We start from the raw sequence: 20,950 nt of genomic DNA, 5'->3' as shown, positions 1-20,950 counted from the left end.
CAACCTTTGGTCAATCACACCTGTATAACCAACCTCCAAAATCCGTATTTCCCTTATAAAATCCTTATAAGATGCAAATTAAAATAATTTATCTAAAATTTGAATGATAATTAACAATGATATATCCAAGTTACTTTTTATTCAATATTAATAACAATAAACCTTCAGAATGAATACAAAGCTCCAATGTTCGACAAAAACACAAAGTGTCACTCTAATGTTCTGAATTGTACTCCATGACAGCTTTTTTAGCACTCTGCACCAATACCTCATGAGGCTGCATGTCACAGCAAGTGTCTGTGTTGATCTTGCCGGAGTGCCCATTCAGAATCTTTTCAGTCGCTAGTGAAAGTCGCTCAGGTGGAAATACGCTTTTCAAACAAAATGTTACTTCCCGGTTGGCGAGATTCTCGCAATGCGGTGTGCGCATGCTCAAAAGTGGAACGAAGTCTCGCTACCACAAGATAACGCGCGATTTCATAAGAGTCTTTACTGGCTGTTTGTGCTTTCTGTGGTGTACAGTACGTTTGTAAATGTTATGCGCTCTTTTATCATCGTCGGAATTGATTATAGCTCTAAATAAATTTTGAAGTTTTTTTTAAAGAATCCGTGTAACTTTATTTGTATGCCCGTATACTACGTTTATTGAATCAAATCCGTATAAAATACGGACATTCCGTATAGGCTGACATGTATGTTATTGTTACCTGGTGGATAAATACTATAGATTCAGTAGGCTGGGATTTTACTCTACATCACATGAAAACATGATTTTCTATCATTCCTCAGATAATATAGCAAGCAGGATCGCTGACTTTGCTATTTAGCAAGCTAGCTGTCATGCTTGGCTTTCTGTACCATGCTGTGAGACATTTGTACAAAATAAACTGCAATGACCTGTGACCCTGTGTAAAAACATGCTTTTCTGTCCTTCTACTGGGAAAACTAATAAATAAAGTAACAAGCTAGCTGTCATGTGAGCTCACAGACTCACAGACTGTATTTTTGACCTGTTGCAGAGAGAAAAGAGTCGTGTGTGTGTGTCTCAGGGCTGAGATGTTGCTCTGCTGTAGATGCAGTAATCGTTAAAGTTCAGTCAGAATGGTGGGTAATGGAAGAGGATAAAAGGAAATCGTTCAATAACGTGGGTTTTATTTCAACAATAATAAATGTAAACACTGCCCCAGGGTCAGGAAACTCTACTGCACTCCCATTTCTGCCTTACAGGCATCTGTTTGTATACCTGTCTGTCATTCATCTATCTATCTATCTATCTATCTATCTATCTATCTATCTATCTATCTATCTATCTATCTATCTATCTATCTATCTACAGTGATGATTGAAAGTTTGTGAACCCTTTAGTATTTTCTATATTTCTGCATAAATATGACCTAAAACATCATCAGATTTTCACACAAGTCCTAAAAGTAGATAAAGAGAACCCAGTTAAACAAATGAGACAAAATATGATACTTGGTCATTTATTTATTCAGGAAAACAATCCAATGGGCGGCACAGTGGTGTAGTGGTTAGCGCTGTCACCTCACAGCAAGAAGGTCCGGGTTCGAGCCCCGTGGCCGACGAGGGCCTTTCTGTGCGGAGTTTGCATGTTCTCCCCGTGTCCGCGTGGGTTTCCTCCAGGTGCTCCGGTTTCCCCCACAGTCCAAAGACATGCAGGTTAGGTTAACTGGTGACTCTAAATTGACCGTAGGTGTGAATGGTTGTCTGTGTCTATGTGTCAGCCCTGTGATGACCTGGCGACTTGTCCAGGGTGTACCCCGCCTTTCACCCGTAGTCAGCTGGGATAGGCTCCAGCTTGCCTGTGACCCTGTAGAACAGGATAAAGCAGCAAGAGATAATGAGATGAGATGAACAATCCAATGTTACATATCTGTGAGTGGCAAAAGTATGTGAACCTCTAGGATTAGCAGTTAATTTGAAGGTGAAATTAGAGTCAGGTTTTTTCAAATCAATGGGATGACAGTCAGGTGTGAGTGGGCACCCTGTTTTATTTAAAGAACAGGGATCTATCAAAGTCTGATCTTCACAACACATGTTTGTGGAAGTGTATCACGGCATGAACAAAGGAGATTTCTGAGGACCTCATAAAAAGTGGTGTTGATGCTTATCAGGCTGGAAAAGGTTACAAAACCATCTCTAAAGAGTTTGGACTCCACCAATCCACAGTCAAACAGATTGTATCCAAATGGAGGAAATTCAAGACCATTGTTACCCTCCCCAGGAGTGGTCGACCAACAAAGATCACTCCAAGAGCAAGGCGTGTAATAGTCGATGAGGTCACAAAGGACCCCAGGGTAACTTCTAAGCAACTGAAGTCCTCTCTCACATTGGCTAATGTTAATGTTCATGAGTCCACCATCAGGAGAACACTGAACAACAATGGTGTGCATGGCAGGGTTGCAAGGAGAAAGCCACTGCTCTCCAAAAAGAACATTGCTGCTCGTCTGCAGTTTGCTAAAGATCATGCGGACATGCCAGAAGGCTACTGGAAAAATGTTTTGTGGATGGATGAGACCAAAATAGAACTTTTTGTTTTAAATGAGAAGCGTTATGTTTGGAGAAAGGAAAACACTGCATTCCAGCATAAGAACCTTATCCCATCTGTGAACCATGGTGGTGGTAGTATCATGGTTTGGGCCTATTTTGCTGCATCTGGGCCAGGACGGCTTGCCATCATTGATGGAACAATGAATTCTGAATAATACCAGCGAATTCTAAAGGAAAATGTCAGGACATCTGTCCATGAACTGAATCTCAAGAGAAGGTAGATCATGCAGCAAGACAACACTAATCACACAAGCCATTCTACCAAAGAATGGTTAAAGAAGAATAAAGTTAATGTTTTGGAATGCCCAAGTCAAAGTCCTGACCTTAATCCAATCGAAATGTTGTGGAAAGACCTGAAGCGAGCAGTTCATGTGAGGAAACCCACCAACATCCCAGAGTTGAAGCTGTTCTGTATGGAGGAATGGGCTAAAATTCCTCCAAGCCGGTGTGCAGGACTGATCAACAGTTACCGCAAACGTTTAGTTGCAGTTATTGCTGCACAAGGGGGTCACACCAGATACTAAAAGCAAAGGTTCACATACTTTTGCCCCTCACAGATATGTAATATTGGATCACTGTCCTCAATAAATAAATGACCAAGTATAATATTTTTGTCTCGTTTGTTTAACTGGGTTCTCTTTATGTACTTTTAGGACTTGTGTGAAAATTTGATGATGTTTTAGGTCATATTTAAGCGGCACGGTAGTGTAGTGGTTAGCACGGTCGCCTCACAGCAAGAAGGTCCGGGTTCAAACCCAGTGGCCGGTAAGGGCCTTTATGTGTGGAGTTTGCATGTTCTCCCCGTGTCTGCGTGGGTTTCCTCCGGGTGCTCCGGTTTCCCCCACAATCCAAAGACATGCAGTTAGGTTGACGTGGGGCAGCCTTGGGCTGAGGTGACCTTGAGCAAGGTACCGAACCCCTGACTGCTCCCCGGGCGCTCTGGTGTTGCTGCCTACTGCTCTGAGTGTGTGTGTGTGTTCACTGCTTCAGATGGGTTAAATGCAGAGGATGAATTTCACTGTGCTTGAAGTGCGCATGTGACGAATAAAGGTTTCTTCTTATTTTTATTTATGCAGAAATATAGAAAATTCTAAAGGGTTCGCAAACTTTCAAGCACCACTCTATCTATCTATCTATCTATCTATCTATCTATCTATCTATCTATCTATCTATCTATCTATCTATCTATCTATCTATCTATTTGTCTGTCCATCTGTCTGTCTGTCTGTCTATCTATTTTTCTGAAGTGGTATGTGTGAAAGAGGGAAGTGTGGGAAAATCCCATATAAAGAGCTGACAGTAAGGTATGATTGAGGAGTGTTTGCTCAACAAAACAACTCAGCACATGAAATAAATGAAATAAATGAAATAAACACTTGAAGATTGCATAGTAATTCGAAATATTGATACACAATTCATTCAGGGTGGATTTTTCCTTTTTCCTAATTACAGGAATGATATTGTAGGGGATAACAATTTAATTTCATGCAGCGCAGACGCACTGGTTTGGAGCCACATTTTATAAAGATCTCACAGGACATTTTTTGGATTCTTTTCCTTAGTGCTCATGTTCGACACATGGATTGTCCCAGGCTCACTTTCCTTAATGTTTGTTTTCATTTCATGACTCTCCCTGTGAAAAGTTCTTTGCTTTTAAGCTGGAGTCATTTAAACTAAAGGCTACAATAGAAATGGCCTTCACTGTGGTGAATTGTATTTTTGACCTGTTGCAGGGAGAAAAGAGTTGTGTGTGTGTGTGTGTGTGTGTGTGTCAGGGCTGAGATGTTGCTCTGCTGTAGATGCAGTAATCATTAATGTTCAGTCAGAATGGTGGGTAATGGAAGAGGATAAAAGGAGCTCCAATTTATATGTGTGTGTGTGTGTGTGTGTGTGTGTGTGTGTGTATATATATATATATGATTTATAAAATGATTTAAAAAATATAAATCAAGGAAATGATTGTAATGTTTTTCTACACAGTACTGTAAAAACAAACTGGTTTAATCAAAACACAGATAATGACTATTTCAAAAACATTCAAAATACCCCAGATATTGTGATTGTAAACAAATTAAAGAACTCTGTGCTTATTACAGAAGTGGGGTGCTGCTTTGATTCCTACATGGACACTTGCTATTATTCCAAGCTACTAAAATACCAACCATTACAGGAACGCATCCTCCAGCTGGGACATGAATGCAAGTTAATAGTATTGGTTTTTTGGGAGCTTAGGTCATATATATAAGAATGTTGTTAGAGGATTGCAGATAGGGGGACTGCAAAAGGGGGGCGCAAAAGTATTGGCAAAATATTGTTCTGTTTCAGCTATCATTGGTAACATGCAAATATGGAAACGAAGATGTTTTGTTTATCCTTGAAAGTCGATTGATTTATTAACAACAATATTAGTATAAGTGTGTAAGCCATTAAGATCTGTCAGCTGGTCAATAACCTCTTCCAAGTTATTTGGATCTTGTATTCTTTGTTTTTCTCTTGGGTCCAAATAAAAATAATCAATGTATGCGTGTGTGTGTGTGTATATATATATATGGGCGGCACGGTGGTGTAGTGGTTAGCGCTGTCGCCTCACAGCAAGAAGGTCCTGGGTTCGAGCCCCGGGGCCGGCGAGGGCCTTTCCGTGTGGAGTTTGCATGTTCTCCCCGTGTCCGCGTGGGTTTCCTCCGGGTGCTCCGGTTTCCCCCACAGTCCAAAGACATGCAGGTTAGGTTAACTGGTGACTCTAAATTGAGCGTAGGTGTGAATGTGAGTGTGAATGGTTGTCTGTGTCTATGTGTCAGCCCTGTGATGACCTGGCGACTTGTCCAGGGTGTACCCCGCCTTTCGCCCGTAGTCAGCTGGGATAGGCTCCAGCTTGCCTGCGACCCTGTAGAAGGATAAAGCGACTAGAGATAATGAGATGATATATATATATATATATATATATATATACCTGTGAGTGTTTAGTCCATGTCTATTTCTTATCTAGAGTGTTTATACTGTTTATATTGTTTATTTCAGTTATTCTATTTTTATTTATTGCACTGCCTGTTTGCACCGTGGGTCAGAGAGGACTGAAATTTCATCTGTGCTGTATGTCGAGCATGTATAGCATATTTGACAATAAAGTTGACTTGACTTTATTTCAACAAAAATAAATGTAAACACTGTCCCAGGGTCAGGAAACTCTACTGCATTCCCATTTCTGCCTTACAGGCATCTGTCTGTCATTCATCTATCTATCTATCTATCTATCTATCTATCTATCTATCTATCTATCTATCTATCTGCCTGCCTGCCTATGGCTGTCTGTCTGAAATTCTGATTGGCTGTTGCCTGAGCACGTGACTGAACGTTTGCGTCGTTGTAAAACGGAGGCACTTAAATAGCGCATGCTCTCCTGAATCAGAACCCGGAGTCGGGGCCGCGCGCGGAGGTTTCAGGTTCGAGTCCCAGGAGCGGGTTTTACACTGCGGAGCTCCGGTGCAGGGCTGAAGTTTTATTCCCGGTTCTGCAAGAAGAAGAAGAAGAGGGAAAGAAAAACACAACACGAGAAAACCAACCCGAATCACACCATGGCTGTGCTGAGGAGAGCGCTCGTGCTGTGGCTGACCTGCTCACCGGTGAGTTTTACACTTTCACACTGAGGAATAATCTCATCTCATAATCCCAACAATCTCATCTCATAATCCCAGTAAACTCATCTCATAATCCCAGTAAACTCATTTTATAATCCCAGTAAACTCATCTCAAAATCCCAGTAAACTCATCTCAAAATCCCAGTAAACTAATTTTATAATCCCAGTAAACTCATCTCATAATCCCAGTAAACTCATCTCATAATCCCAGTACAATTTCCAGGAACACGCAGGGGTTCGGAAGGGCACTGAATGGAGTGTGTGCTGTGGAAGCGCGTGACTTCTTCACTAACTGACTTCACTCGGAATATCACGACTTTTCCAGCTGTGCAGAAGCTTTTTTCCCCCCTGAAACTGCAACGCGACTGATGTTGGTGGTTGAATAGCACATTATTTAAAAATCGTTTAAAATTATTATTTAAAATGTAAAAAAATGATTTATTATTATTATTATTATTATTATTATTATTATTATTATTATACAGCTAGCATAATAATAATGAGTTTGCCTTCATTTGAATGATCTCCGTTCCATCTTATAATTGAGTTTTATTAAAAATGAGAGATCAGCTAAATGTGTTTTGTGACTGCAAATATTTGTCCATTCATTCATCTTCATAAAGCACTTAGTGAGAATTGTAGTGGATCCACGATCTGTGTATTGTCTATCCCAGGAACTCTGTGTGTGAGGCGGAAAACACCCTGGACTGGACGCCAGTCTGTCACAAGGACACACACACACACTCCTCATTAGAGGAATTTACAGTCCCTATTCCATCTACTGGCATGTTTTTGAGAGGTAGGAGAACCCGGAGGAAACCCACACAGACATGTGGAGAACAAATCAAACTCCTGGAACCTTGGAGCTGCGATCCTGCACCATGTAAATGTTATTTATAGAAGACATACAATTAAATTTGAGATTACATTCCATACAACACCTCGACAGTAAGTGTTTACCCGATGCACTATCTGTCACTTTGTAGGAGAAAAAGGTCACATGTTTTCCATAAACAGTGTGGGTTAATCATTCTCTAGTGTTTATCAGTGTCGAGTTATGAACGCTGGTGGAGCTTATGATTAGAGGGAGATGGTTTTTGGTTGGTGCGCTGTCTCTCAGGCTGTTTAAACACACTTGTCACTGTCACTGTCAATGATCCATGCAGCTTTTACCTCATCTTTCACTGTTGCGTTCGTTCGTCTACGTCTTTCATACTTTCATAAACATAAGACGTGCTTCTTCAACGCTGGGAATTTCTGCATACTCACTGTACTGGAGAAGCTTTGTGTGATAAAATGAAGTGTTCTCCTTCCTATTAGTTTTGGTGTAGTTGTCAAATAATAGCTTGTAGTTTGGGATTAAATCAGGAATAAAGCATGTAGGGGTATGCTGTTATGGGAAAATAATCAGTGACAGAGTGGAGAAACTAATAACACATCAAAGTTGATTCTGAAGTGTTTTTTTCCTCGTACACCACAGCAACTTGGGAATAAGTTTTAATTATTAGCCGAAATAATGACATTTTTATCCATTTATTGTTTCATGCTGTGTACTGATCAGGAAAGGTGTCGGTTTTTTACAGGCGTTTTATTCTTTACATCTGAGAGACCTGCGTATCCTGTTTCTTGCATGAGGAGCACATCGTCTACAAGATACCACTAAAAGACATCTTTATTATGTTATTATGGATAGATAAATGGTTAATATTCATGATGATCTGAGATCACAAACCTTTTGGAACACTTTAGGATTAAAAGGCAAATTTGCTTTATGAACATGAAATAACCCGACTCAAATACAGGATTAGGGTGAGTCAAATGAAAATCTTATTTTTTTCAGATATGTATTTTTTTTTCAATTTGTATTATTTACTGCAAATAGATGTCACAAACATGCATAATTTTTTTCCCATAATCTGCATTTTGTTTCAATGTTCCAGCGCTGAATGTTTATCCGGATTGTTCTAGACAAAAATGAGATTAAATTTTAATTTATGTTGCGCTTTTAAGGTTTTCATTTCACTCTGTTTCTTACTGTTATTAGCGTGATTAGAGCAGGGTTCTCAATTCTTTTGCACCGAAGGAACCCTTTCATTATATTAAAAAAAAATCATCAATAAATAAATAAATAACAAAATAAAATTTAAAAATGGATAAAACGAAGTAAATCAATCCATGGACTCTTTTTGTGTCCAGACTTACTTTATGAATGCAGTAATTTTATAAATATCACCCAGCTATAATATTAATAGGATTGTTATTAAGACATGTACAATAGCATTCGGGCTTTTATTGGCGCGATAAAGTTTTTATTCCTGAATTTTGGATTCTTGTTTTAGATTTCAGTTTACACTTATTTATTTAGTTTTACAGTTTATTTACTTCTTGTTTTTGATTTACTGAGGTTTTAACTAAAGCTATATCAAACACGTGACTAACTTTAAGGACTCAATAATAAATATAGTAACATTATTAATGGTGGTTTGTGACTTCAAATACTGTGATGAAATAAAAAAAAAGAAGAAGAAGAAGAAATAGGAGCCCTCGGCTGTGCTTTAAGGAACACGCATCATTAGAGCTTTTTATTCCTGACCGCACACCAGTTACACTGTGCTAGAATATGGATCATTCGTGTAGTACTTTTTTTTTAAATTTAGCATTTCTCAGTTTAACAAGTTGATGTCTGTAACTATCTGTTTATACATGGCATTTGACCTTTAGGCTTAGAACTTCACCAGTTCTGTCTACACAAATGACTGCAGGAGCACTGATCCAGGTATAACATACATCATGCAGTATTCTATCCACAGTCACTGGATATGAGCAATCGCACGTCTGATTGGCTACTCTTCTACTAGGATATCAGCTCATATACCGTGAGTAGAGAAAAAAAATGGCAGAGCGTGTTGCTGAACCAACCGAGGATGAAATAAAAACTCTACTTGAAAACAAAACCCCCAAAATACAAAAAAAAGCAACAAAATATGGAATGAAAGTATTTAACAGTAAGAATGTATCTTTTTAAAAAAATATTTTTCAAGAATTATTATTATTATAGCATTTTTCACAAATTGCTCCTGTCATTTCACCGGTTTGTTTATATTCTAAGCGGAAATGATTTTGTCGGATGTTTTGTATAAAGTTTTTATTTATCAAATTTGCAAAAAATAAAAATGTTACGTTTCTCAAAATCCAGTGAATGTGGATAGAACAAAACAGTTATTCCACTCAATCTCGTCTTACATGGGTTATAGCCAATTCAGTGCTACGCGCCTCGTCGACTATCAGCTCATGTACGACTCGATTTCATGGAATAACTGTTAATTAGATACTCTGATGATACCGTGATCATGGATGCCACTAACTCGCAGGAGCAGTTACAGGCTAAGATTGTATGGAATCAATTTTGTGCCAAAATGTTCATACAATACTTTTGAAATATCAAACAAAAACGACAAATCAAAATACAAAAAAAGAAAAAAAAGTCATTTTTTTTAGACTGGCAAACAAATTATTTGTGTAATTGTGCAAAATATCAGTCTATTACTCTTCAGAAAACTTTTATTTTTGTTCTGCATCTTTCTCAGTTTTGCTTGACGTAATTTATTTTGGTTGCGATTCCAGCTTTCTCGTTTGCGCTCCCTGACTTTTTGCTTACAGTTTTGGCACAAACTTCACGTGTGGGTGGGCTGTCCAGGAATGCATTCCCATTGGCTAACTTGTGTTTGACTGACAGCTACGCTCAGCCATTCCCCGGAGGCTGTTGCGGCCATTCCCTACTCGGATTCTGGCAGACTGTTTGACGAGTGACCGATCCATTGACGGTAAACAAGGATCAAGTGGACTTGAGTGGCGACTATGATATTGAATTAATTCAACAAAGTGTAAATTCAATATCATAGTCGCCACTGAAGTCCACTCGATCCTTGTTTACCGTCAATGGATCGGTCACTCGTCAAACAGTCCGCCAGAATCCGAGTAGGGAATGGCTGAGCGTAGCTGTCAGTCAAACACAAGTTAGCCAATGGGAATGCATTCCTGGACAGCCCACCCACATGTGAAGTTTGTGCCAAAACTGCAAGCAAAAAGTCAGGGAGCGCAAACGAGAAAGCTGGAATCGCAACCAAAATAAATTACGTCAAACAAAACTGAGAAAGACGCGGAACAAAAATAAAAGGTTTCTGAAGAGTAATAGACTGATATTTTGCATGATTACACGAATAATTTGTTTGCCAGTCTAAAAAAATTGACTTTTTTTTCTTTTTTTGTATTTTGATTTGTCGTTTTTGTTTGATATTTCAAAAGTATTGTATGAACATTTTGGCACAAAATTGATTCCATAAGATTGATACGCCCCTCCTAGAACTGCCACCTTATTGTGGTGGAGGGGTTTGTGTGCTTGAATGATCCTAGGAGCTATGTTGTCGGGGGCATTATGCCCCTGTCAGGGTTTCCCAAGGCAGACAGGTCCTAGGTGACAGGCCAGACCAAGAGCAGTTCACCAAAAACCCCTATGGAGAAAAAAGCAAGGACCATGACGTCGCCCGGTATGACGCAGCCGGGGCCCCACCCTGGAGCCAGGCCCGGGGTTGGGGCTTGTATGCGAGCGCTTGGTGGCCGGGCCTTTGCCCATGGGGCCCGGCCGGGCTCAGCCCGAAGAGGTGACATGGGCCCGACCTCCTGTGGGTTCACCACCCACAGAGGTAGCAGTAGGGGATTGGTGCAGTGTGGATTGGGTGGCAGTCGAAGGCAGGGGCCTCGACGATCTGATCCCCGGACACAGCGGCTGGCTGTTGGGACATGGAATGTCACTTCGCTGGGGGGGAAAGAGCCTGAGCTTGTGCGGGAGGTTGAGAGGTACCGGCTAGAGATAGTCGGGCTCACCTCCACGCACAGCTTGGGCTCTGGAACCCAGCTCCTCGAGAGGGGCTGGACTTTCCACTTCTCTGGAGTCGCCCGTGGTGAGCGGCGGCGGGCTGGTGTGGGCTTGCTTATAGCTCCCCAGCTCAGCCGCCATGTGTTGGAGTTTACCCCAGTGAACGAGAGGGTCGCCTCTCTGCGCCTTCGGATTGGGGAGAGGGCTCTTGCTGTTGTTTGTGCCTACGGGCCAAATAGCAGTATAGAGTATCCGGCCTTCTTGGAGTCCCTGGGAGAGGTACTGAGGGGTGCTCAGACTGGGGACTCCATTGTGCTACTGGGGGACTTCAATGCTCACGTGGGCAACGACAGTGACACCTGGAGGGGCGTGGTTGGGAGGAACGGCCTCCCCGATCTGAACCTGAGTGGTGTTTTGTTATTGGACTTCTGTGCTAGTCACGGTTTGTCCATAACGAACACCATGTTCGAGCATAGGGGTGTCCATAAGTGCACGTGGCACCAGGACACCTTAGGTCGGAGGTCAATGATCGACTTTGTAGTCGTTTCATCTGATCTCCGGCCCTATGTCTTGGACACTCGGGTGAAGAGAGGGGCTGAGCTGTCAACTGATCACCACCTGGTGGTGAGTTGGATACGCTGGCAGAGGAGGAAGCTGGACAGACCTGGCAGGCCCAAACGTATGGTGAGGGTCTGCTGGGAACGTCTGGCCGAGCACTCTGTTGGGGAGGTCTTTAACTCCCACCTCCGGGAGAGCTTTTCCCAGCTTCCGAGGGAGGCGGGGGACATTGAGTCTGAGTGGACCATGTTCTCTACCTCCATTGTGGATGCAGCTGTTCGGAGCTGTGGCCGCAAGGTCTCCAGTGCCTGTCGTGGCGGCAATCCCCGAACCCGGTGGTGGACACCGGAAGTAAGGGATGCCGTCAAGCTGAAGAAGGAGTCCTATCGGGCCATGTTGACCTCCGGGACTCCTGAGGCAGCTGACGGGTATCGGCAGGCCAGGCGTGCTGCAGCTCAGGCAGTTGCGGAGGCAAAAACTCGGAACTGGGAGGAGTTCGGGGAGGCCATGGAGAAGGACTATCGGTCGGCCTCGAAGAAATTCTGGCAAACCATCCGGCGCCTCAGGAGGGGGAAGCAGTACTCTGCCAACACTGTTTACAGTGCGGGTGGGGAGCTGTTGACCTCGACTGGGGACATTGTCGGGCGGTGGAAGGAATACTTTGAGGATCTCCTCAATCCCACCGTCATGTCTTCCACTGAGGAGACTGAGGCTGATGACTCAGAGGTGGACTCGTCCATTACCCAAGCCGAAGTCACTGAGGTGGTTTGCAAGCTCCTCGGTGGCAAGGCACCGGGGGTGGATGAGATCCGCCCTGAGTATCTCAAGTCTCTGGATGTTGTGGGGCTGTCTTGGTTGACACGCCTCTGCAACATCGCGTGGCGGTCGGGGACAGTGCCTCTGGAGTGGCAGACTGGGGTGGTGGTCCCTCTTTTTAAGAAAGGGGACCGGAGAGTGTGCTCCAATCACACTTCTCAGCCTCCCAGGGAAGGTTTACTCCAGGGTACTGGAGAGGAGAATTCGACCAATAGTCGAACCTCGGATCCAGGAGGAACAATGCGGTTTTCGTCCTGGTCACGGAACACTGGACCAGCTCTATACCCTTCATAGGGTGCTCGAGGGTTCATGGGAGTTTGCCCAACCAGTCCACATGTGCTTTGTGGATCTGGAGAAGGCATTCGACCGTGTCCCCTGTGGTATTCTGTGGGGGGTGCTTCGGGAGTATGGGGTTCGGGGCTCTTTGCTAAGGGCTGTCCGGTCCCTGTATGAACGGAGCAGGAGTCTGGTTTGCATTGCCGGCAGTAAGTCAGACCTGTTCCCAGTGCATGTTGGACTCCGGCAGGGCTGCCCTTTGTCACCGGTTCTGTTCATAATTTTTATGGACAGAATTTCTAGGCGCAGCCAGGGGCCGGAAGGAATCCTGTTTGGGAACCACAGGATTTCATCTCTGCTTTTTGTGGATGATGTTGTCCTGTTGGCTTCTTCAAACCAGGACCTTCAGCATGCACTGGGGCGGTTTGCAGTCGAGTGTGAAGCGGCTGGGATGAGAATCAGCACCTCCAAGTCCGAGGCCATGGTTCTTGACTGGAAAAGGGTGGCTTGCCCTCTCCAGGTTGGTGGAGAAGTCCTGCCTCAAGTGGAGGAGTTTAAGTATCTCGGGATCTTGTTCACGAGTGAGGGAAGGATGGAGCGTGAGATCAACAGGCGGATCGGTGCAGCCTCCGCAGTGATGCGGTCGCTTTACCGGTCCGTCGTGGTGAAGAAGGAGCTGAGCCAAAAGGCAAAGCTCTCAATTTACCGGTCGATCTACGTTCCGACTCTCACCTATGGTCATGAGCTTTGGGTAATGACCGAAAGAACAAGATCGTGGATACAAGCGGCCGAAATGAGTTTCCTTCGCAGGGTGGCTGGGTGCTCCCTTAGAGATAGGGTGAGAAGCACAGTCACTCGGGAGGAGCTCGGAGTAGAGCCGCTGCTCCTCCACATCGAGAGGAACCAGCTGAGGTGGCTCGGGCATCTTTTTCGGATGCCTCCTGGACGCCTCCCTGGGGAGGTGTTCCAGGCATGTCCCCCCGGGAAGAGGCCCCGGGGAAGACCCAGGACACGCTGGAGGGACTATGTCTCTTGGCTGGCCTGGGAACGCCTCGGTGTTCTTCCCGAGGAGCTGGCCGAGGTGTCTGGGGAAAGGGAAGTTTGGGCTTCCATGCTTAGGCTGCTGCCTCCGCGACCCGGTCCCGGATAAGCGGAAGAAGACGAGACGAGATTGATACGTTTACAGGAGCGGCGCAAGCAGAACTGCCTCAACGTCAACATTGCCAAGACAAAGGAACTCGTTGTTGACTTTCGTAAAGAACCTCCCAGTGTTCCCTACTCTGTCAGTCAACAACCAGCAAAGAGATCGGGTCGAGTCATATCGGGTCGAGTCACCTTGAGACAGTAATTGATCACAAACACTAAAAACATCTTCTCTAAGTGTCAGCAGCGCTTCTTTTTCTTGAGGAAACTCCGCAGACTTCAGTTTCACCAATCAGTCCTGATGGGTTTTTATAAATGTTTTATCGAGTCATCTATAATTTCTTTCAATATTTCAGCCTGGTTTGGGTCACGATCTAACATTTATCATAACCCACTAAACTAAATCAGAACACTGAGCGGTAAAATAATTGGATTTGTCCAGGAAGCACTAAAGAAGGACTAAATTAAAAGGAACACAAATGGCCTTGGACACCACACACACACACACACTGCACAGTCAATACTGTCTTTTACGTTCAGGTCAGAGATACAGATCACTCACCTTCAGGACTGAGAAAGCCGTGTCGTTTTGTGTCTACATCCATTAGACTTACTGTTAACATAATTTTGAATAACCCTGTATTTAACAGTTATTCCACGAAATCGAGTCATATATGAGCTGAGAGCCGACGAGGAGCGTAGTACCGAGTTGGCTATAAGCCATGTCTGACGAGATTGAGTAGAATAACTGCTTTATTCTATCCACATTCACTGGATTTTGAGAAACGGAGCATTTTTATTTTTTTATTTTTTTCAAATTTGATCAAGGGCGGCACGGTGGTGTAGTGGTTAGCGCTGTCGCCTCACAGCAAGAAGGTCCTGGGTTCGAGCCCCGGGGCTGGCGAGGGCCTTTCTGTGTGGAGTTTGCATGTTGTCCGCGTGGGTTTCCTCCGGGTGCTCCGGTTTTCCCCACAGTCCAAAGACATGCAGGTTAGGTTAACTGGTGACTCTAAATTGACCGTGAGTGTGAATGGTTGTCTATGTGTCAGCCCTGTGATGACCTGGCGACTTGTCCAGGGTGTACCCCGCCTTTCGCCCGTAGTCAGCTGGGATAGGCTCCAGCTTGCCTGCGACCCTGTAGAAGGATAAAGTGGCTAGAGATAATGAGATGAGAAATTTGATCAATAAAAACTTTATACAAAACGTCCAACTAAATCGTTTCCACTTAGAATGTAAACACACCGGCGAAATGACAGGAGCAGTTTATGAAAAATGCTACAATAAGAATTCCTGAAAACTCAAAAAAGATATGTTCTTACCATTAAATACTTCGTTCCATATTTTGTTGCTTTTTTTTGTAGTATTTTTGGGGTTTTGTTTTCGAGTAGTTTTTATTTCGTCCTCGGTTGGTTCAGCAATGCGCGCCGCCATTTTGTTTTTCTCTACTCATGGCATATGAGCTGATAGTGTAGTAGTCGAGTAGCCAATCAGAGCGCACGATTGCTCATATCCAGTGAATGTGGCTAGAATAAGAATTAATATGCCACATGTTTACATCTTGGTTTCTTTTGTGTTCCTGTTTATTGATTGCATTGTCAAGCATTCGGGAGCGATCTTTCCGTATCTAAGCGCATCCAAAGCGTTTGATCTTCTTTGAAGGAATGATTCATTCGGAATAGTTTTCTTTGCTGGATGAAACACCACGGCAACCACTTCTGTTACTGGTTGGTTAAGTGACAAGACAGCAGTAACATCCTTGATAAAAAAAAAAAGCCATGTTTCTTTTCATTAAATAAATCGCATATGTAATTGGTGCTACCATAATGCACCAATCCAGCTGTCAACATCTGTGTACATTGCTGCCAATATACCTCCTCCCACACAAATGACCAGAGGTGTTGACATGTCAAGCGGGGCCGTATGTAACTGAGACTAGATTAAGGAAGCCTGCAGCGGAGTGAGTCATGGTTGTCTTGTGGGCTGTACGTAGTCCAGCTGTGTAACTCATATCAAAGGTTTGGACTCTGAGGAGTAGACATATGAGTCTCTTTTGAGGCTAACAATAGCAGGGGAAAAGATTTATGTCACTACAGAGAGCCTCCAAGTAACCGAGATAAATCTCTCCAACCTGGTTTGTGTTGTGAAGGAATCCATTTTGTCAAGCGATGAAGCGAGAACTTTTAATCAAATTAAACACAATATGTGTGGTCATGTGGTTTTCAAGCAATGCACACAATCCTGAACCTCACATTCTGAAATAAGATTGATAAACTGGTAACTCATGGTCCTGTTAGTATATAGATATGTGTATGTTTTCAGGGGCTGAGGAGGTGGGCGGAGTTGGGAGTGTAAACTCTTGAGTCTCGATGAGGATATATTTGAAAATGAGCGCACCTCTGATTTGATAGTGTTAACATTTTTTTTTTTAAATAAATATTTCATGACATAGAGAAGTACTAAAAGGTCGACTCTGCATCAGCATCAGCCTTGCAAGGTTCAGGATGAGTTTAAAGGGGAACTGAAGTCATTTTAAAACTTGCTTCATTTCTTAATTAACGTGTTATTCGATTACGTTTTCGGTTTTATTAACCTTATATCGTGACTCGTATTGGCATATTATATTACACTGATCGGCCTTTTCGCTTTTTAGCCATGTTGAATGTAGTTCGTATGGTGCACAGCAGGTGTCGCTTATCTGCGCGATCTTCACGAGACTTGTGCGAGACTTCGAAACGTGAAGTGCCAGCACCGTCATTTTGAAAACTCTTTACACAGCGGCCAGATCGCCATATCATTCCAATTTAGATTAATTTCGAGATTTGCCAGCTTCATCAGTGATGGAGATTATTCCATACGACTTCAAACCAACGTGGCGTAGAGAAGAGTTGGAAAGACGACAGGATAAGGACTAGTCCGTCGCACTAGTATTTACGTCATTACTGTCACACAATTAAAACGTGCCAGATCAGGCGGCTGGTGGGTTTTCAAAATAATAAATACATGCATGTATTTTTGTGATAAATACATATTATACTGGCGGCACGGTGGTGTAGTGGTTAGCGCTGTCGCCTCACAGCAAAAAGGTCCTGGGTTCGAGCCCCGGGGCCGGCGAGGGCCTTTCTGTGTGGAGTTTGCATGTTCTCCCCGTGTCTGCGTGGGTTTCCTCCGGGTGCTCCGGTTTCCCCCACAGTCCAAAGACATGCAGGTTAGGTTAACTGGTGACTCTAAATTGACCGTAGGTGTGAATGGTTGTCTGTGTCTATGTGTCAGCCCTGTGATGACCTGGCGACTTGTCCAGGGTGTACCCCGCCTTTCACCCGTAGTCAGCTGGATTAGGCTCCAGCTTGCCTGTGACCCTGTAGAAGGATAAAGCAGCTAGAGATAATGAGATGAGAATGAGATGAGATGAGACATATTATACTGAGCGCATTTCCCGCATAATCCTCACTAAGGTTTCGGACAGCACTACAAAATGGCATCTACACTATATAGTGCCCTATATAGTGAGTAGGGAGCGATTTTGGACACGGGGAAAACTTCCGGCTTGATTAGGTCAGCATTCGAAAGAGGGCACACACGTCTTTTAGCAACATTGGCAGATGTTGGTCACTTTGATTTCCGCTGTACGTTTTACTTCCATCCTACGATGTCTCGCACAGGTCTCAGCGAATCTTGTTTACGGCCGTTGCTTTGACATATGGACTGATATATTACAGAGCATATTTCAAACACTCATAACTTGCTATAGCAGTGACAAAATAGCTGTCAGAAATGCATTCCTATATTTAATAGAATGAGATAAATAGAATTTTGATCATAAAAAACTTGCCTTCAGTTTCCCTTTAAGCAGTAGATAGCGTTTTGGGCCATTTTGTTAGCTCTGTCACTTCACAGCAAGAAGGTTCTGGGTTTGAGCCCCGTGGCCGACGGGGGCCTTTCCGTGTGGACTTTGCATGTTCTCCCCGTGTCCGCGTGGGTTTCCTCCGGGTGCTCCGGTTTCCCCCACAGTCCAAAGACATGCAGGTTAGGTTAACTGGTGACTCTAAATTGAGCGTAGGTGTGAATGTGAGTGTGAATGGTTGTCTGTGTCTATGTGTCAGCCCTGTGATGACCTGGCGACTTGTCCAGGGTGTACCCCGCCTTTCGCCCGTAGTCAGCTGGGATAGGCTCCAGCTTGCCCGCGACCCTGCACAAGATAAGCGATTACAGATAATGGATGGATGGGTACCTCCTTATCCTTCCCTCTTAACTTCCTCTCCCTTTTTTCTTTTCTCCTCTTCCCTTTTGTCCTCCCCTTCCCCCCTGGCTGAGAGGTGACAGGAATGAAAGGCAGGACAAGAAATAAAGGGATATTAAAAAAAATTTGAAAAACAGAGATAATAGAAATAAAAGAGCAATGACCAAAAAAAAACCCCAAGAAAGATAAACCAAAAACAGATCTGAAAAAAAAAATATATATATATATCACTCTTGGCGTATTTTTGAGCGATAAGGCGTACTAGCGTGCTCTGATGTTAAAATGCGGGGCTTTTACCCAAAACAGGCAAAGATTGGCAGGACTGGGAATATCATTGGAATAAATGCCACTGGATATCATGGAAGTGTAAAATCATAGTGACGATGTCGTTCCATGGCACAAGTCTAGTCGTGGGTGTAATGAATGTGAATGAGGGGGAATATTTACTGGATCATCCTTTTCCACAAAATGCCTTAGGAAGAGAAGATAAACTAAAAATAGACAGATTAACCACACACTGTTCACCCAAAGCAGAAAAGACAGAAAGTTGTACTGCTTTTTTGTTTTAAATAAAAGAGTTAGAACATCAGAGGAAACACAGAATGAAGACTGAAGAGAATTACGGACTTGAAATGTGTAAAATAATTTAGAAATCATGAATGCAGCTGTCTATTTGATTTTAAGTGTGTGTGTGTGTGTGTGTGTGTGGGCATATAATAGTTTGCTCCAATATCATTCTTAGTATGCCATCATTAAGACTTCATGCTCCAATGCATTGCTTAACCTTGAGGATTTTCTTCATAGATTAGATTCAACAATTAACAAAAGAACCACATGGATCAGTATTTTGCTTGGTTTTATTCAGCAAAGAGAGATGCAGGCGTGAGAACATTCTGCATTTTTATACACACTTCTAATGCTTCTTTACTTGCACTTCAGCACTTTATTCAGGAATGATTGCTGTAAGTCGCCCAAAATGATGTCATCTGTAACCTTTTATCTGAATGTCAGTAAAAATGCGAATCGCTGAAATGCATACAAAACAGCATAACCTTTGTCCTATCTGTTTGACCAGATGTTATCAGTCCAGATGTGCGGCATCAGGATAGCCCTGGAGATGGAGAAAGATGAGTGCTTGGCTAAGTTGCAAAATGTCACATCAGGTTGGTTATCTCTTTCACATTATCACTGCGTTGGTGTTTGTGAATATTTATTCGAAACGCTCCTGTTGTGGTGGTGTGTAAGGGGAGAATATCAAAGTGCAAAATCTGAAAACGTTCTGACAATACACAATATTGAAAAGCTATTAAAAGAAAACTTGAAACGTTCTTGCGTTCAAAACATCCTGCACGGTGTCTATCCACTGAGGTTGTCCAGAAGGCATTTCCTCTCCGATTCCTGAAATATCTCTCATCCTTTGACGCGACCCTGAGCTCAGTGGCTCAGCGTTTCTGACTGCATCCTATACTGCGCTTTTTATTCTGACTTGCAGGCTTCGTACCCGTAATTGTGAAGTAGACGTGAGGACAGGAAGTAGCAGTTAATTATATGCACATCTGGGTTTGTTGACTTTAATCGAAGCTATCCTGTCGGTCCCATGGCTGTAGCTAATCAGACTGAAGTGGAGTCCATTCTCTCAGCCAGACGTAACTAATCTACTGATTACATTTTTAATAGCTGAAGCAATGACAAGTTGAGGCAGTCTAAAGTTTATCATGTATTAAGTGGAACTTTGATATTAAAAAAGTTCACAGTTCTTTCAGGGTAATGTGCAAGAAATTTTCACATCCTGTTGGATACAGGTACATTTGCATAATCTTGAAATAATTGCTTTTGGTTTGACGTGAACTGCATGTACAGTGGATATAAAAAGTTTACACACCCTGTTAAAATGATAGGTTTTTCTGATGTAAAAAAACAAGACCACGGTAAATAATTTCAAAACTTTTCCCACCTTTAATGTGACCTATAACCTGTACAATTCAATTGAAAAACAAACAAACCTGTTAGGGGGGATAAACATCCATCCATCCATCATCTGTAGCTGCTTATCCTGTCCTACAGGGTCTCAGGCAAGCTGGAACCTATCCCAGCTGACTATGGATGAGAGGCAGGGTACACCCTGAACAAGTCGCCAGGTCATTGCAGGGCTGACACATAGACACAGACAACCATTCTCGCCTACAGTCAATTTAGAGCCACCAATTAGCGTAACCTGCATGCCTTTGGGGGAAACCAGAGCACCCAGAGGAAACCCACACAGGCAGCATGCAAACTCCACACAGAAAGGCCCTCGCCTGCCTCGAACCCAGGACTTTCTTGCTATGAGGTGACAGTGCTAACCACTACACCACCGTGCCGCCCAGGGGAAAAGCATAAAAAATAAAAATGTACAATAAGCTGGTTGCATAAACTTGCACACCCTTCAACTAATACTTTGTTGAAGCACCTTTTGCTTTAATTACAGCATTCAGTCTTTTTGGGTCAGAGTCCATCAGCCTGCCACATCTAGACTTGGCAATATTTGCCCACTCTTCCTTGCAAAAACGCTCCAAATCTGTCAGATTGCGAGGGCGTCTCTTGTGCACAGCCCTCTTCAGGTCACCCAACAGATTTTCAATTGGATTTAGGTCTGGGCTCCGGCTGGGCCGTTCCAAAACTTTTTCGGGGTCATTGTCATGCTGAAAGATGAAATTCCTCGTCATCTTCAGCTTTCTAGCAGACACCTGAAGGTTTGGGGCCAAAATTGACTGGTATTTAGAACTGTTCATAATTCCCTCCACCTTGACTAAAGCCCCTGTTCCAGCTGAAGAAAAACAACCCCAAAACCTGATGCTG

At 43.2% G+C, this 20,950-nt stretch overlaps 1 protein-coding gene across 1 annotated transcript in view; it reads left to right on the top strand.

Annotated features, from left to right (window-relative positions):
- Positions 1-5,957: 5,957 nt before the first annotated feature.
- The window catches only part of vipr1a (vasoactive intestinal peptide receptor 1a), a 78,704-nt gene continuing 63,711 nt past the window's right edge, over positions 5,958-20,950 (top strand). The window contains exons 1-2 of the mRNA XM_060905653.1: positions 5,958-6,191; positions 19,188-19,275. Of these exons, the coding sequence (XP_060761636.1) occupies positions 6,144-6,191; positions 19,188-19,275 (136 nt within the window). The 5' untranslated portion in view covers positions 5,958-6,143. The remainder of the gene's footprint in view (positions 6,192-19,187; positions 19,276-20,950) is intronic.

Source organism: Neoarius graeffei, chromosome 23 (genome assembly GCF_027579695.1).
Source record: "Neoarius graeffei isolate fNeoGra1 chromosome 23, fNeoGra1.pri, whole genome shotgun sequence".
NCBI classification, from domain to species: Eukaryota; Metazoa; Chordata; class Actinopteri; order Siluriformes; family Ariidae; genus Neoarius; species Neoarius graeffei.
Note: the sequence above shows the minus strand (reverse complement) of the source record. Positions and strands in the feature narration are given on the sequence as shown.